The sequence below is a fragment of the Neolamprologus multifasciatus genome, chromosome 4 (genome assembly GCF_963576455.1).
Source record: "Neolamprologus multifasciatus chromosome 4, fNeoMul1.2, whole genome shotgun sequence".
In the NCBI taxonomy this organism is placed as follows: Eukaryota; Metazoa; Chordata; class Actinopteri; order Cichliformes; family Cichlidae; genus Neolamprologus; species Neolamprologus multifasciatus.
Genome location: NC_140442.1, coordinates 22,633,117 through 22,649,136, shown reverse-complemented (window position 1 = coordinate 22,649,136; position 16,020 = coordinate 22,633,117). Strand labels below are relative to the sequence as shown.

At 40.5% G+C, this 16,020-nt stretch overlaps 1 protein-coding gene across 3 annotated transcripts; it reads right to left on the bottom strand.

The window, feature by feature from the left end:
* Window positions 1-5,660: 5,660 nt before the first annotated feature.
* On the bottom strand, window positions 5,661-15,410 carry il2rb (interleukin 2 receptor, beta). Of its 3 annotated transcripts, none has more exons than XM_085156809.1 (10): window positions 15,148-15,410; window positions 14,523-14,620; window positions 14,262-14,394; window positions 14,043-14,109; window positions 13,863-13,953; window positions 13,583-13,728; window positions 9,549-9,720; window positions 9,239-9,341; window positions 9,046-9,124; window positions 5,661-7,779 (listed from the first exon to the last, which is right to left on the bottom strand). In XM_085156809.1, the coding sequence occupies exons 1-10, from the start codon at window positions 15,150-15,152 to the stop codon at window positions 7,054-7,056; spliced, it is 1,620 nt and encodes a 539-aa protein (XP_085012935.1). In that variant the 5' UTR covers window positions 15,153-15,410; the 3' UTR covers window positions 5,661-7,053. The 3 variants fall into 3 exon arrangements, with proteins under 3 accessions (XP_085012935.1, XP_085012934.1, XP_085012933.1); XM_085156808.1 differs by having other exon boundaries at window positions 9,522-9,720; window positions 14,523-14,647; window positions 15,148-15,409; XM_085156807.1 differs by having other exon boundaries at window positions 9,522-9,720; window positions 15,148-15,409.
* Window positions 15,411-16,020: the final 610 nt, after the last annotated feature.

Genomic DNA, 16,020 nt, shown 5'->3' with positions numbered 1-16,020 from the left:
ACCTACCCTCATATTGTGTATTATATCACATGAAAGGGCACGGAGAGAGCTGTACAACACACTTTTTATATATTCAACTTTACAATGACACCAGAAAGTTTTTCAAAATTACACACGGCATGAATAGATCTTAAAGTCTCAAGTTTTTACAACTTATAGAAGCTAAAGATTTCAGCCAGTCCTGCTTTAATCATATGGGTAAAGATAATAAAACACACCATTTTAGTATGTAATGCTTAAAGGTCATAGGTCAAAAAGTCAGACATCACCATGTTGTTATAAAAACAGGCACAGTTCGTGTTTCTGTTATCTTTATAAGGACCAAGAATAATAAAAACATCATAAAATATAACATTTATCAGGTACAAGCAGGTGGATTTTGCAGTCTCTGGACAGATTGGATTTATCTGCCAGAGCCAGTTCACTTCCTGTCAAGATGAATCCCAGAAAAATGGCTGCAAAGCCCGAAGGGCGCTGACCAGAGAGTCCTCAGTGAAGGAGTGACTGGAGCTAAAGCTTAAAAGAACCACTTTGCTGTTATTTGAAGTTGTTTTTTTAAATATAGGATTGATTTAACATTCAAAGTGAAATGAAACAACACTTTCTTCTTTCGTCTTTTTCATCATTTCATGCGCACAACAAAAACTGGCACCAAATTTAGAAAACGATTACATGTTTGAGCCTCATTCTTCAGCTTGGAAACAAGTCCACGTCGCTTCAGTTTCAGACGACATGCTATGTTACGTCAAAGGTTTTTGTTTTTTTAAAATACCTTTACAGCCAATGCAGCTCATGGTGATTTATCACTGAATTATTTGTGTTTATTTTGTTTTTTACAGTTACTCCTGTGGAGTCCCTGAAGTACCTCAAGGTGATCTGTTTTATGTTGAGCACACATTAGCCAAAGACAAGGATGCAACCCAGAATTTCAAAGAAGAATGTCTTTGTCTCCCATTAACTTCCCTGCTATATGCATTCAACCAGGCATTTAGCCACTGCATAGCCTGAATACCAATGCCTTCATAAAAACAGTGATGGCAGTAATAATAATACCTCATTATCTATTGTAGCAGATGTGGAGGAGGATGAAACATCAGCACCTTACTGCTGTTGCATTGGTTCGTATTTAGAAGTAAAGTCAGAGGAGGTTAGGGATGGTTTGTGCAGATGTGGCATGAGAACAGCTGTTGAGCATTACTGCCTGTGGGGCCCGAGGGTTGAGGTAGACTGTTCTTCTGTGTTGGTTACGCCCGCAGAAAATTCCTGTGCTTTTTCCGGGCACTGTTGACTGATAAAGAGCGACATCTGAAATCGGCCGATGCATCTCATTTAGTGTCTGCAGTCTTTGAGTAATCAGACACTGACATCCCAGCACAGCTCACATTTCCTCACTTTGGTGTCTCTCTGATAGCTGCATCAAGTATTTTCCTGTAGACTTTTTTTTATACAGAATATTTTATTTGGAAGCATCTGGTCTTAAATAAAAACTCAAATTTTTCAAGCAGCAGGAAGAGCATTTTAGAAGCAGCATGCTACTGCACACAGCTTATCCTCTAAGGAGCTGGGGTGATAAATATCTTATGTCACTGACGTTTGGCCTTGCAGGTGAACCGCACACACCCGGGTCTAAGGAGCTTGGAAAGAAAAGCGTCTGGACTTCTTTGAGTTGCTTGAAGACGCTTCACCTCTCATCCGAGAAGCTTCTTCAGTTCTAAGGGTCAAATGGTGGAGAGAAACTCCCACTGGGTTTAAATCTGGGACTCTCCACCATTTGACCTTAGAACTGAAGAAGCTTTTCGGATGAGAGGTGAAACGTCTTCAAGCAACTCAAAGAAGTCCAGACGCTTTGCTTTCCAAGCTCCTTAGACTATGATGACCTGGATGACTGAGAACCTTCACAGACACACACACCCGGCTTTAAAATATACTTTAAAATATGAAAGATACTTTATTTGATCTTACTGCTATTTTGCTGCCTAAATGTTGATGTTTTTGTAATGAGGACTTTATGCATTGCAACCCTACTTTCCTCTCAGTGTCACCGTTCACCGACCACGCTTACTAGTTACTAGCAATTATTTGCAAATCTCGTAAACCCATCTTTTATTGATGATAGCAGACAGAAAACGTGTCAAACGTTTAAACTGCAACAGTTTAAAGAAAAGTACCGGCTCATGTTGAGTTCGATGGCAGCAACAAGTCTCAAAAGGGGGAGGAGGCATGTTGTCTCGTTCATGTCTGATGAAAGATTTTAGCAGCTCAACGGTCCCGAGTCGTTTTTGTTGTATTTTTTATTGAATTCCATAACCTCCATACCATCAGAGATGCAGGTTTTTAAACCGAGTACTGACACCAAACTGGATGTTTTTAGTCTGGAGGACGTGGAGTCCACATTATGCAAAAATAATTTTGATTTGTTTGATTTCTTTTCATTGATCAGAACTGTTTTCCACTTTGACTCAGTCCATTGTAAACGAAGTTGGACTCAGATAAGATGGCGATGTTTCTGGATCATGTTGGTTTCTTCTTTGCATGATAGAGCTTTAAGCTGAATGTGTGTAAATCACAAACAGTGATTTACATAACAGAATAATTCCTGTTTTTTTAAGGCCAGACGATCACAGACATCTAATGATGATTTTCAGCCTTTACTTTGCGCACAGAGATTTCCCCAAATTCTCAGAATCTTTTGATGATACCACGCAGTGTAGATGATAAAATGTTCGGTCTTTGCAAAGTCATTTTCTCACTTTAAACATTTGATGTGTTTGACATGTCTGTATATGTGAGTAAAATATGGGTTTGTGAGATTTGCACATCATTGTATTCTGTAATATTTACATTTTCCGCAGTGTCTCTCCCCTTTGCTCTTTTCCTCTTCGTCTCCTCTCCGCACAAATCTGACTGCTCGACGCTTTCATCCACAACACAGAGCAGGATTAAAAGCGTGCAGCTCACCTATGTGGAAGCACCTGCATTTGTTTTACAGCGACTGCAGTTGTGTAGGCAACCAGGAAGATGATCGCAAAACCTGTTGTTTCATTCTGACATAATTATGGGGAACTGCATTCAAATATGAAAACCAACAGAGAGTTGATTTCAGACCTCAAAGCATTCTTGTGGTTCAGCTCAGGAAAAACAAAGAAAGTTGGTGACAAAGCTCACTTTTGCTATTTTGAACAAACCCCTATTGATTTATAAGAAGACGCTTAATCACTATTCAAAGTGTTTTTTCAGATTTTTTTAACAATATAGGGGAAGCAATTTTTAAGCAGGAATGCAACGTTGCTGTGTTCGTTTAACGGACGACTTGTATTTGTTAAGAAAGTGTTTGGCCTCGGACGTGATCACGACTCCTGTGCATTTGCTGGTTTCTGTTGCTGCTTCGTGAGGAGAGTGAAACCCATGGTCACCTCGACCTCGCACCCTCCCATTTCACTGTGGCTTAGATCCAAAACACAAAACAGCCTGTGGTTTTTCAGCAGAATCTACAGTTCTTTTTCAATCTCTCGGTTTATGTTTTTGCACACATCTCGCTCTTCTCTGTTACTTTAAAAAAAAATCTTGGCCAGCTGAAAATCGAAACTTAATGAAGCGAGGTGGATTTAAACGCATAAAGACTCCTAGCTGAATGCCAAATGGATACTCCTGGCATACTCTGCACATAAAAATAAATTTTGTTTTTTAATAAAGTGGAAAAATTAATGAATAACGACAAAGACACTTTGGAAACGATAAAACCCAACAGACTTCAAAGGAGAGGAAGGAATCGCTTTTCTTTTTCCGTCAGTTTTCTAATATCAACAAAACACTTTGGTTTTCTGTATGACTTTATCAGGTTCCCACATCATTGCTGGGGATATTTTTGCCCACTTTTCTTTACCATTCGTTCAGTTTATTGAGGTTTGTGGGCATTTGTTTATGAAGAGTTGTCTTAGGGCCCAACCACAGCGTTCAGACTCAGGTTGAAGTCTGGACCTTGACAGGCCCATTGCAGCACCTTGATTCTGCTGTGAGAATGACTAAAGGTGTCCAAATCATCACCCCTCAGCCACGGTGCTTAACAGTTGGTGTGAGGTGTTTGTGCTGATGTGCTGTGTTTGGTTTTCCCCTAACATGGTGCTGTGTGTTATGGCCAAACATCTTCACTTTTTTCTCATTTGGCTAAAGGGCAACGTTCCAGAAGTCTTGTGGTTTGTGCAGATGCAACTTTGCAAACCTTCAAAGCTGTTCTGCCATGTTTTTTTGTAAGGAGGCTTTATCCATGCAACCCTTCCAAACAAGCCACGCTTGTTCAGTCTACTGTCACGAACTTTGACATTTAACACGGCAACTGAGGTTTGTAGAGTCTGAGATGTGGCTCGTGGGAACAGTCTGACCTTGTGGTGAATTTGCTCAGACGTCCACTCCTGGGAAGATTGTGGGATTGCATTAACACATTTCTAAAATGCTCCAAACCAGCAGATTTTTTCATACTTGCTCATGATCAATTAATCAAATGCATTTGATTGGTAGCAGCACCCGGCTGCTACTTAATCTCTTAATTTCCATGGAAGCAGTGAGGGCTCAAAGATGCTGGTGAAAACTTATTTTTTTACACTTGACTGTAGATGAGAATTGAAATGCACACTAAAAATAAACTGGCCATAAATCTTGTCAGCATGCACAAAGTCACTGAATATAAAACTACTGGGTAACCAGTATCAATTCAATGAGCTGTCCTGTTTTACCCAAACATTAGTGCTGTTTTGTATTGTTCTTTGATAATTTTCCAAAAGAATGGATGTGCGGCTGTGTCTTTATGTAATGCTACTAAATCATCACATATTGTGACAGTTTGCCTTTTCTAAGGTGTGTGAAATATAAATACTCATGCAAATACAATATGTATGAGTATTTGCCTCTAGTGTGTCTGTATCTTCACCATAGATTGGATGCTTTAGTTGCATAATGAATTACTGTTGGTCAGCATAACAGGCTACCTAATAGCGAGCAACACTAAAAACATACAGATGCAAATTGCTCTTTTTAAAACAACTCTTGCTATTTTCTGTGTATTTTAATTAGGGGGCTCAATGTAATTTATCCCTGATATAATACGCTTGAAGCTGCTGTGACTCTGAGGCAGACAAACTGGCGAGGAGCAGAGTCTTGCACGGCAGCACTGACATGGCTAAATATTGTAAATTCTGTGTGAGGTGAGCGGATGTTGCTTGTTGTGTCAAAGTTAAATGTCAAACCACACTCTAATACACACGCTCACTCACACATACGCTACCAGGACCACCTGACAGGACATGTAAAAACTCAAAAGTACACACAGGCACACACACACACACACACACATATATATATAGAAACGTGCAAACACACAGGCTGTCTCCCACACTCTTTCTCAAGTCGGTACATGCCCACCCCTCAGCCCTCATTCCACAGAGACACAGGAAGTCAAAGGGTGACCCATTTCTACTAGAGCTTTTACTTTGTTTGGCGTCTGTACAGATGCCACTGAGTGTAATGGAAACATACTGCATGCGTAGAGGCAAGGCGACATTTTACACTGACCTCAACGGCTTACACAAATCTACAATCAGCAGTCCAATGAATTTTGCAGATCTGCTAAGCGTGTACTGTAAGCACAAACACAATTACTCACTCTGTAAAGTTTATTTATATTTATTGGCAGATGTCAGCTCTGAGTGATTATAAATGTTCATCATTACAGACAGAAGAATAAAGACTATATCAGCACAATAGCAAATACACACTAAAAACAACACAGAGGCAAACCAGCTGCCTTTTTGTTTTCTTTCTCAACAACAGGTCAGTGTTAACTCGAATCAACATAATGCTTACTGCTGGTGTAGACTTGGTCCCTTCCCTTTCAATTTTATGCACCCGAAAGGCATCATGATTACCATAATAAGCACACACAATACGTCATCAAAAAAAGAACATTTCACTACTTCAAAAGTTCAAAATCAACCTGCAGCAACAAATCATTTTCTGTCTAACAACAAAACAAAAATAGAAGGAGCTTTAAAGCACTCTCATACTATTTGATTATTTGGAATTTATTTAAAGTAATAAAAAGCAAACTTTAAAAGGGCATTTATGTGTTGTTGCTTTTTTTAAAAAGTGGCATTTATACTTGTTTAAGGCTCTTTTCTAAAAGTACGACATGATGATGAGATGCTAAGTATGAGGCTAAATGATGCCCCCGCTGCAGCCTACATGCTGGTTAACTGTGCAGCGTTGTACTGCTTTCAGGAGCAGGTTGCTGGTTAGCATGCTCTGTCAAAAACACTGATTTATGTGCATATTTTTCTTGCTACGATACCAGTTATAGGTTCCAAACCATCTAAACAAAAGACCAGAAGTGTGAAAGTAAAACCTACATTAACCGATTAGCATGTAAACAGGAAAGCTTCTCTATGTTTATAGCAACAGCTGATTAAATGACTATATATAAAATTGGCCTTTGTCATAGTTTACTGGCAAAGAAATATCACTGGAGTTCCCCTTAGACCTATGTAGCTTTTTTTCTTTATTAATGTTCCTTAATGCCAAAACTCAGATCAGCTTGCTGAATGGGAACAAAAATACATTCACCACTAGCATTCAGCAGCTATACAGCTACATGTTTGATGGAAGGAAACGATAGAAAGAGTATTACGCTCGCTCTCACCATGATTACACTGGGTAATTGCCGGCACACTTGCCATAAAGCTTTATAAAGTAACGCTTTGCTTCTGGAAGCAAGTCTAAGCACTCAGCAGCCATGCTGAAACACATTCAGGCACTTATTTAGGCACTTGTAATCAAAACTGCACGCCGATCTGCCGTGTATCCCGCTCGTGCTCAACATCTTTGTTGATATGTCAATTTTGCATTTTCTGTTGTGCTCTAATGTCTGCAAAATAACTCGTACACGAATAAATCATGTAGGCGATCGTGGAATTCGTTTCTTTGTCAGACTAGAAGTTACACTTTGTTTGTTGTGTAAACAGAAGAAGTTTTAATTGACTGCACAGAAACTCTAATCGCAACTTTTCAGATGGATTTGTTGCTGAATGTTGCCTGCAGCTCTTTCAGTGTCAGGTAGCCGGTTTTACCGGGCTCCACGGGCATGGAGGAAGCTCTGCACATGGCCCCAGGCACGAGCCAGGCTGAAGAGCTATCATCGCTAGCAGCTGTCATGGGTGTATCCTCCTGATGGCTGTCAGAGGACATCTGTGGTTCAACAAGGAGGCTGGGAGGTGTTGGAGGAGAGAAGGCGGGACATGTGTGTGGAGGAAAGCGTACAGGAAGGATGAGGAAAGGGATGTTGTGATCATCCAAGAGAAATTGCTCTCCTCCTTCCATGTACCTTTCTTCCTCATTGTCAGCTTCAAGTTCGATTCCGAAGCCCGAGTCTGGGCTCTGCGGCTCCCTCTTCAAACTCTCGTAGGTTGGAAAACCGCAGAGCGAAGGGCAGAGGGACGGGTGAAAATCAGCGTGGTAGGTAAAGTAGGCCGGAGTGGGGTCAATGCACGCGAAGCCACCGGAGGAGCTGGAGGTGAAATAGCTCCGGTTGGAGAAGATGGACGAAGAGGCGGAATTGTTGACGATGCCGCTGGTGTCTGAGTTCTGGAAGTGAAGCAGGGCGCTGGTGGAGCTGGAGGAGGGAGAGGTGGATGGGACTACATCAAAGTCCTCACACACCTCCACGGGGGAGATTTGGTCGATGGGCTGTGCTGTGAAGAACGACTCTGAAACTGAGAGCGGATTCAGCCATTTCTGTGGGGGGAAAAACACTCAGACTATAATATTCACCCAAAGAATCACACAACAGTATCAGAATGTGTGTATGTGCGTCACACTCTGCATGAACTGAAAGGTGAAGTAGCACATTGCATAGTAAGGACAGGTTTCAAGAGTGAGCGCAAGTGCATTTTTAGAATATTTTGCTTGAACAAGGGTCAAAATCACGGAGCAGGAGGGATTAGGAAATCTTATCTTTTGCTCCCACTGATGCAGCCATTAACATCTGTTCTAATTTACCCCTCAAATTGTTTGAATTTCACATTTTCATTGCAGAAATTAGGCTGTCCACTTAACAAAAAGGCTTCAAACCAATTGCAGTCCAAGATTCTTGGTACCTGCACTCACTGTTTAAGCATATGTGTAGGACAGACAGACAATTACAGCACCATGGGAAAAACTGCTCTAATAATAAAAATGCTGTTCTCGTTTTGTTCAGTTTGAGAACAACTGTTAAAAATGTCTCATTCTTAATGATTTGTATGCATCAATGATTATTTTATGAAATATGGTGCTTTTTGGAAGCTCAGACTCACATTTATTTAAATGCTATATGTATTTATGAAGTTACTTTGCTCAGTAGAAGTTTATGTGAGAATATGCAGAATTTAAGTTGTGCGTATGTTTCTGTGATGGTATTACTCGTTTTTTCCCATAAAAGGATGTCAGCACTTCTCTTTTGGGATAGCAGCCTTACAGTTTGTATGATGTAGCCCAGAGTGAACATGCGCTGTGACAGTTTAACTGGTTGAATCTTGGCGAATGTGCCAGAAAGCAGAAAACTAGAACTTTACAAACTATTTCAGGTGTGGCGGGAATCCAAACCCATCGCCACAGACAACTGACGGGAGTGCGGTTCAGGTCTTTCTCCCTTTGTTGTGGGCTGTGGGAATCAGAGCCTTTGATGAAGAGCTAACTTTATGACATTTTATCATTTTAACCAAACTTCATTGTCTTCATTTAATAAACATTACTGAGAAGGAGAAGCAGGTGAGAAACTAACACCATGGCCTTTGCATTATATGCTTATATGTTGTTTTGATCCACGTCTAAAGTGAACAAATTTAGCCAGCGAACAGCGCCTCACACTTAAACAGTTACAGGTCCCATGAATACCACATAATATACTACAAAAAGTTGTGTCGTTGTGTGTTGACACCTCTGCAGTGAAGCGGTCTGTGTTGCTTGCGGCTGGATATTTTGATAAATGGATTGTTAGTGGAGAACATTTATTATTTTTACCTTTAGGTTTCCTTCGTGGACAGAGTGCAGCGACTGGAAATACTTTGAAGGGTTCGGTACTGCCTTCCCTTCGAGCAGCCTGAAACAACACGGGGTCGAGCGCATATATCAGATATACAGAGTGTGTAGATATACACACATGCATGCAAACATATGCGCACTCCGATAACAGCCACAGTCACAGTTTACTCACCCCCTGGTGTTGCATCTTTTGTAAACGACCAGCACAACAACAATAATGAAACACACAGTGCCGAGCAGTCCCATCTTCACCAGCGAAGACAGACTAAATCCCTCTGAAACAGAGAGCAGACACTGTAAAATGCACATATTCAGTCAACCTTTACTTTGTTGCCTAGACAACAAAGCAGACTGGATGCATCCTTTTTTCCAGCTGCACTTATTCCCAATGAAAAATTTGAATTCTGATGCTTTTAAGACTGATGAGAGATAAGCAGAGTTTTCACCAAGCTCACCATTAAATACACTGTTTGTGTTGTTACCAAGATTGTCCGATGAATTCACTTTCCAGGATGACGTTGGACTCCAGTGGCTCCAGTGGCTGTTATATCCAGATCTTTCAGTTTTAACTCTCACTCTGACGTCCCCATGCCCCTTTAGTTCAGACAGAGCTAATCTCAGCTCTGTGTCTGGTGTTTTGAAATCTCTGGCCTCCTGAAAAATAGAAAATTCAAGACAGGGTCAAAATAAAGGTGTGTCTCCAAAGAATTTTGCTTTAACTGAAAGTAGAATCAGTTATGAGGTATTTGTATAATTCTAACCAGCTTGAAAATCTGTATTTGGTACGACCACCTTTATTCTTCACAGTCTGATCTCTCTTAGACAGCTTTCTTGTCATTTCTTTAAGTTTAAGTTTAAGGCTTCTTAAAGGACAATCAAAGCTCTTCTTTGGATGTTTGCTGCCTTTTATTCTGTTCTCTGTCAGGATGAGGTCCGAGTTCTGAGGAGGCCAATCCATGACTGATGCTCCATTGTGTGTGTTTTTTCTATCAGGTATGTTTTTACTGCATTGGCAGTGTGTTTGGGATCATTGTCATGCTGAAAAATCAGTCAGACACTTTCCAGGTGGTGTTTGATGGTGAATCAAACCCTGATGGTGGTTTTCTTTGTTGATAATTCAGTTTGACAAGATCTCCAACACCATGGGCTGAAAAGCAGCCCTAATCCACGACAGAGCCTCCTCTGTGTTTTACAGATCACCTCCTCCATACATCCTTTTTTAATCTAAAAATTTCAAATTTTCTCCCTTTTTCCTTTTGTTAAGAATGTCTTCATCTACTGCAGATAGTATTTAGGCCTGCCAACTTCCTCTTTTGTCCTTTGCTTTTACACGTTTATCAGTTTTTTTTAAGCTTATGGGGTTTTGGAGTCTTTGTTTTTATTCTTGTCCTACCGTATTATCTGATGTGTTTTTGTAACAGGGTGCCGGCAACAACGTGCCTAAAATACACCATTTAAAACGGTTTTTTTGTGCCAAATTCATCTGAACATGATCAAATACAAGGACTGGACTAAAAATGAATGAAGGAGCAGCAGATGTCCAAAGCAAAAGCCTGAAAAATCTTGAGAATGCCTGGGAAACTTTGCTCAAGTCCTCTTTAAGACCCAACCCACCAAAAAATAGCCAGAATGTTATCATGTTAATAATCCTTATAACAAAATCTACAAAACATTTTTTGCTGTATCATGTTGTTTATGATATATTTTTATAATTTATTTATTATATATTTTTTCTATCGCATTTCATACATTGGGCATTTTTAGCAACATTTCGTTAAGAACAATGTTAATTTTAGACAAAAAAAAGAGTTTTGTCGATAACGTTTTGAAATCATGGCAAGTATTGATCATGTTGATGAGATAGAGGTCTCAGAAATGTAAAAGAACCCACCCACCACTTTAATCACACTCTAGATCTTGTTTTAACATATGGCATAGAAACTGAACATTTAACAGTGTTTCCTGAAAACCCTCTCCTGTCTGATCATTTCTTGATAACATTTACATTTACAATAATTGATTACGCAGCAGTGGAGAGTGGACTTTATCAAAGTAGATGTCTTTCTGAAAGCGCTGTAACTAATTTTAAGAATATAATCCAGCCACTGTTATCATCGTCAATGCCCTGTACCAACATAGAGCAGAGCAGCTATCTGAACGCTACCCCAACAGAGGTCGATTATCTTGTTAATAATTTCACCTCCTCACTACGTACGACTCTGGATACTGTAGCTCCAGTGAAAACTAAGGTCTCTAATCAGAAGTACCTGACCCCGTGGTATAATTCTCAAACACGTACCCTAAAGCAGATGACTCGTAATCTGGAGAGGAAATGGCGTGTCACAAACTTAGAGGATCATCATTTAGCCTGGAGAAATAGTTTGTTGCTTTATAAGAAAGCCCTCCGCAAAGCCAGAACAGCTTACTACTCATCACTGATTGAAGAAAATAAGAACAACCCCAGGTTTCTCTTCAGCACTGTAGCCAGGCTGACAAAAAGTCAGAGCTCTTTTGAGCCAACCATCCCTTTAACGTTAACTAGTGATGACTTCATGAACTTCTTCACAAATAAAATTTTTATCATTAGAGAAAAAATTACCAATAATCATCCCACAGATCTAATATTATCTACAGCTACTCTTAGTTCCATTGATGTTAAGTTAGACTCTTTTTTTCCAATCGATCTTTCTGAGTTAACTTCAATAATTACTTCCTCCAAACCATCAACGTGTCTTTTAGACCCCATTCCTACAAAACTGCTCAAAGAAGTCCTGCCATTGATTAATTCTTCGATCTTATATATGATCAACCTATCTCTAATAATCGGCTATGTACCACAGGCCTTCAAGGTGGCTGCAGTTAAACCTTTACTCAAAAAGCCATCTCTAGACCCAGCAGTCTTAGCTAATTATAGGCCAATCTCCAACCTTCCTTTCATATCAAAAATCCTTGAAAGAGTAGTTGTCAAACAGCTAACAGATCATCTGCAGAGGAATGGTTTATTTGAAGAGTTTCAGTCAGGTTTCAGAGTTCATCACAGCACAGAAACAGCTTTAGTGAAGGTTACAAATGATCTTCTTATGGCCTCTGACAGTGGACTCATCTCTGTGCTTGTCCTGCTAGACCTTAGTGCAGCATTCGATACTGTTGACCATAATATCCTATTAGAGCGATTAGAACATGCTGTAGGTATTACAGGTATTGCACTGCAGTGGTTTGTATCATATCTATCTAATAGACTCCAATTTGTGCATGTAAATGGAGAGTCCTCTTCACACACTGAGGTTAATTATGGAGTTCCACAGGGTTCAGTGCTAGGACCAATTCTGTTTACAGAAGTCCTTCAACGCACATATTAAACAAATATGTAAGACTGCGTTCTTCCATTTGCGCAACATCTCTAAAATTAGAAATATCCTGTCTCAGAGTGACGCTGAAAAACTAGTTCATGCATTTATTACTTCCAGGCTAGACTACTGCAATTCATTATTATCAGGATGTCCAAAAAACTCACTGAAAAGCCTTCAGTTAATCCAAAATGCTGCAGCAAGAGTACTGACAGGGACTAGAAAGAGAGAGCATATTTCTCCTGTTTTGGCTTCCCTTCACTGGCTTCCTGTTAAATCCAGAATTGAATTCAAAATCCTGCTCCTCACATACAAGGTCTTAAATAATCAGGCCCCATCTTATCTTAATGACCTTGTAGTACCATATCACCCTATTAGAGCACTTCGCTCTCGCTCTGCAGGCCTACTTGTTGTTCCTAGAGTATTTAAAAGTAGAATGGGAGGGAGAGCCTTCAGTTTTCAGGCCCCTCTTCTGTGGAACCAGCTTCCAGTTTGGATTCGGGAGACAGACACTATCTCTACTTTTAAGATTAGGCTTAAAACTTTCCTTTTTGCTAAAGCATATAGTTAGGGCTGGACCAGGTGACCCTGAATCCTCCCTTAGTTATGCTGCAATAGATGTAGGCTGCTGGGGGATTCCCATGATGCATTGAGTTTTTCCTTTCCAGTCACCTTTCTCACTCACTATGTGTTAATAGACCTCTCTGTATTGAATCATATCTGTTATTAATCTCTGTCTCTCTTCCACAGCATGTCTTTTATCCTGTCTTCCTTCTCTCACCCCAACCGGTCGCAGCAGATGGCCGCCCCTCCCTGAGCCTGGTTCTGCCGGAGGTTTCTTCCTGTTAAAAGGGAGTTTTTCCTTCCCACTGTCGCCAAAGTGCTTGCTCATAGGGGGTCATATGATTGTTGGGCTTTTCTCTGTATCTATGAAGCGCCTTGAGGCGACATTTGTTGTGATTTGGCGCTATATAAATAAAATTGAATTGAATTGAATTGAATAGAAACTGATGAACATGTGGCAAATATGATACAAATGGCATTATATGGTTAAATATGGAAAAAAAAAGTATATCATTGGATGCCATGAGGTACTTTTGCACATGCTTTATTGATTTACTCAGTAATGTGTGTAAAAACTCTGTTACTACATGTATGTAGATGCTCACCGTCCAATCTTGGTCACTGGTTTTGGTCTGGATATGGAAGTAAAGGGGTGACAAGTGATCTGAGATTTTTTCGCCTGGGCTCCACGTTATGTAGAGGTCCGTGCCGTTGATGCTGACATTGGGAGCACTTGGAGGATTCAGTATAACTGCATACACAGACGTATAAACAAGGCAGATTATTAAATGTTGGTAATTGTTGCAGTTATTAATCCATCGTTGTAACTTATTCCAACTGTGCGGTGTATCAACAACAATTTGAATAGAAGTCAGAGCTACTCACTGCAATCTATTGGGAGATAGTTTATTAGGGCCTCCACTAACACTCCATTACAATTCACACTTAAGTTCAGTCTTTTAAAACGATTTAAAGTCTGGAAGAAAGCAATAAACCATTAAACAATGAGGATAGAACTTGCGTGAGTAATCCAGTTTGCCATGTTTGCATGTGTCCGATACTTACTTCGTTTTCAAAGACAATACTGCAGCCAAACAGAGAGTTCTCATGTTGTTCAAGCTTGCATTTTTGGCTAGATGAGAAAAGGACAAAAAAGGGCAAAAACTTCACTTAGCACTGATGTTTTGTAGCCAAACTGTGACCCATGATGTTTCTTTTTGTAAAATTAAAACCTTTGTCCCCCAACTAATCCACACAGTTTTCAGTATGTCAGAAATATCTTACATATACAGGGCAGGACTGCTATGTTTCCAGATTATCATCACACTCGAAAGCCAACAGTCTGCACCGGGACCCACGGCAGAGCTGTTCAGCGTGCAGCTGACATTTTTGTAAAAGTCATTTGCACAGGAAAGTCCTTGAGTAACAGAGACACAACAGAAAACAGGAGTTGGGATAGTGTTGCTTTATCAGTATCACGAGACTTTACATTCAGATTAGACTGAACTCTGTGTGCACTCAAGTTGCAGATATATACACTCATACCATGTGAGAGTCTGTGGGAGTGGGCCGCATGCACTGAAATGATAACTATCAGGAGGTGTGAGCACAGCAGCACCTCCATCGCCGCGAATGTGGTATGACTGTAGGCAGAGAAGAGCGATCATGCACTGTGCGTTAGAAGGGCGAGAGGAATAAAAAGTTGTAAATACACCAGCTTAGACCCGGAAGTCAGCTAAATATAATCACCACAAAGCTTCTAGGAAGTGCAACATTCACAACTTGAAAAGCTGTGGCAATATATCAACTGTGTTTTACAGTAAGGACCTCCTCGAAGCCATACTGTTAATGCAAGCAACACCTTATTTAGTTTACAGTAGCTGACTGAGAGAAGATGAACAAACCAGTCTAAAAAAAACCTCGGGGGAACATTATGTGACCTGAAAGAGATGAATCTTCCCATCATGCTGTTTTGACTCAAAAAATCACTAAAACTATCCAGTACAGAAAAAAACCATCAACTCCAAGCTGAAAGACACACTTGTGTTTGTGTGTATGTAATTTAAAGTTATTATGCCAGCAAATCATTGTTTTTATTAATTAACATAGTAATTCCCCCCCTCCCCTTAAACAGGACTAATAAAAAATGTTTGAAGAAGTAATAAATTACCTCATGAGTCTTGGTAGCAGGTGGTCAGGAAACACATTGTTGCTTCCTCTTTTGGACTGACGAGAAGATTTCCTTCTGTTCCTTTCTATTTGAACATCGCTGTCTTTTCTGGTGCTGTCGTTCTGTCACTCACAGTCATCCCTCTGCCTCCTCCTCCTCACCCCTCCCTCTTCTCTTAAGTGCCCAGTGATATTTTCCACTTGAAACCACAGCTTGCAGGGGCTTACAGGAAGCTTCGTGCAGCGGTGAGTGATAATGAGAGACGATGGGCCGGGGTGGAGAGTGAGATGATGATGGTGGTGGTGGGGGCGGTGGGGGCTTGGCTTGTTGTACAACACCTCCTTCTGCTCGCCACCAGCTGCAACTGCTACCTGAGGCCCCGTTGCCTTGTTTAAGGTAATAATAATTGTACCGAAAACAAGAAATCCAACCACATCCTGTTTCAATCACAATTGTAAAGTGGGTTGTATAAAGAGAAACTCGCGAATTGCTCTATGAAGTGGTTTATGTCGATGAAACTCATCTTAAAAAGGACATTCAAAGGATTATATAGGCTAAAGCTACCCGATTTAGAATCGTGGGGTTATTTAAAAATGCAAACGCGAGAAGCTGTGCATGAAAACCGCTGCTGTTACAGCCGCAACCGCTGCAGACACATACTGAAGTACTTCCAAAGAGACAGAGAGTAAAGGAGGTTGAAAGTTAAAGCAGCAGACAGCTCTTCAGTCAGTGGCCACCAGGCATTTCTGTAGTCAAAGGCCACCTGTTATTCCGTCTCACTGTGTCAAACGTTAACCCTTACAGTGAGGGCTATGTGGCAGTTGTTAATGGTGATATGGGGCAAAACGGTAGTTTCTAGAAATACAAAATGAC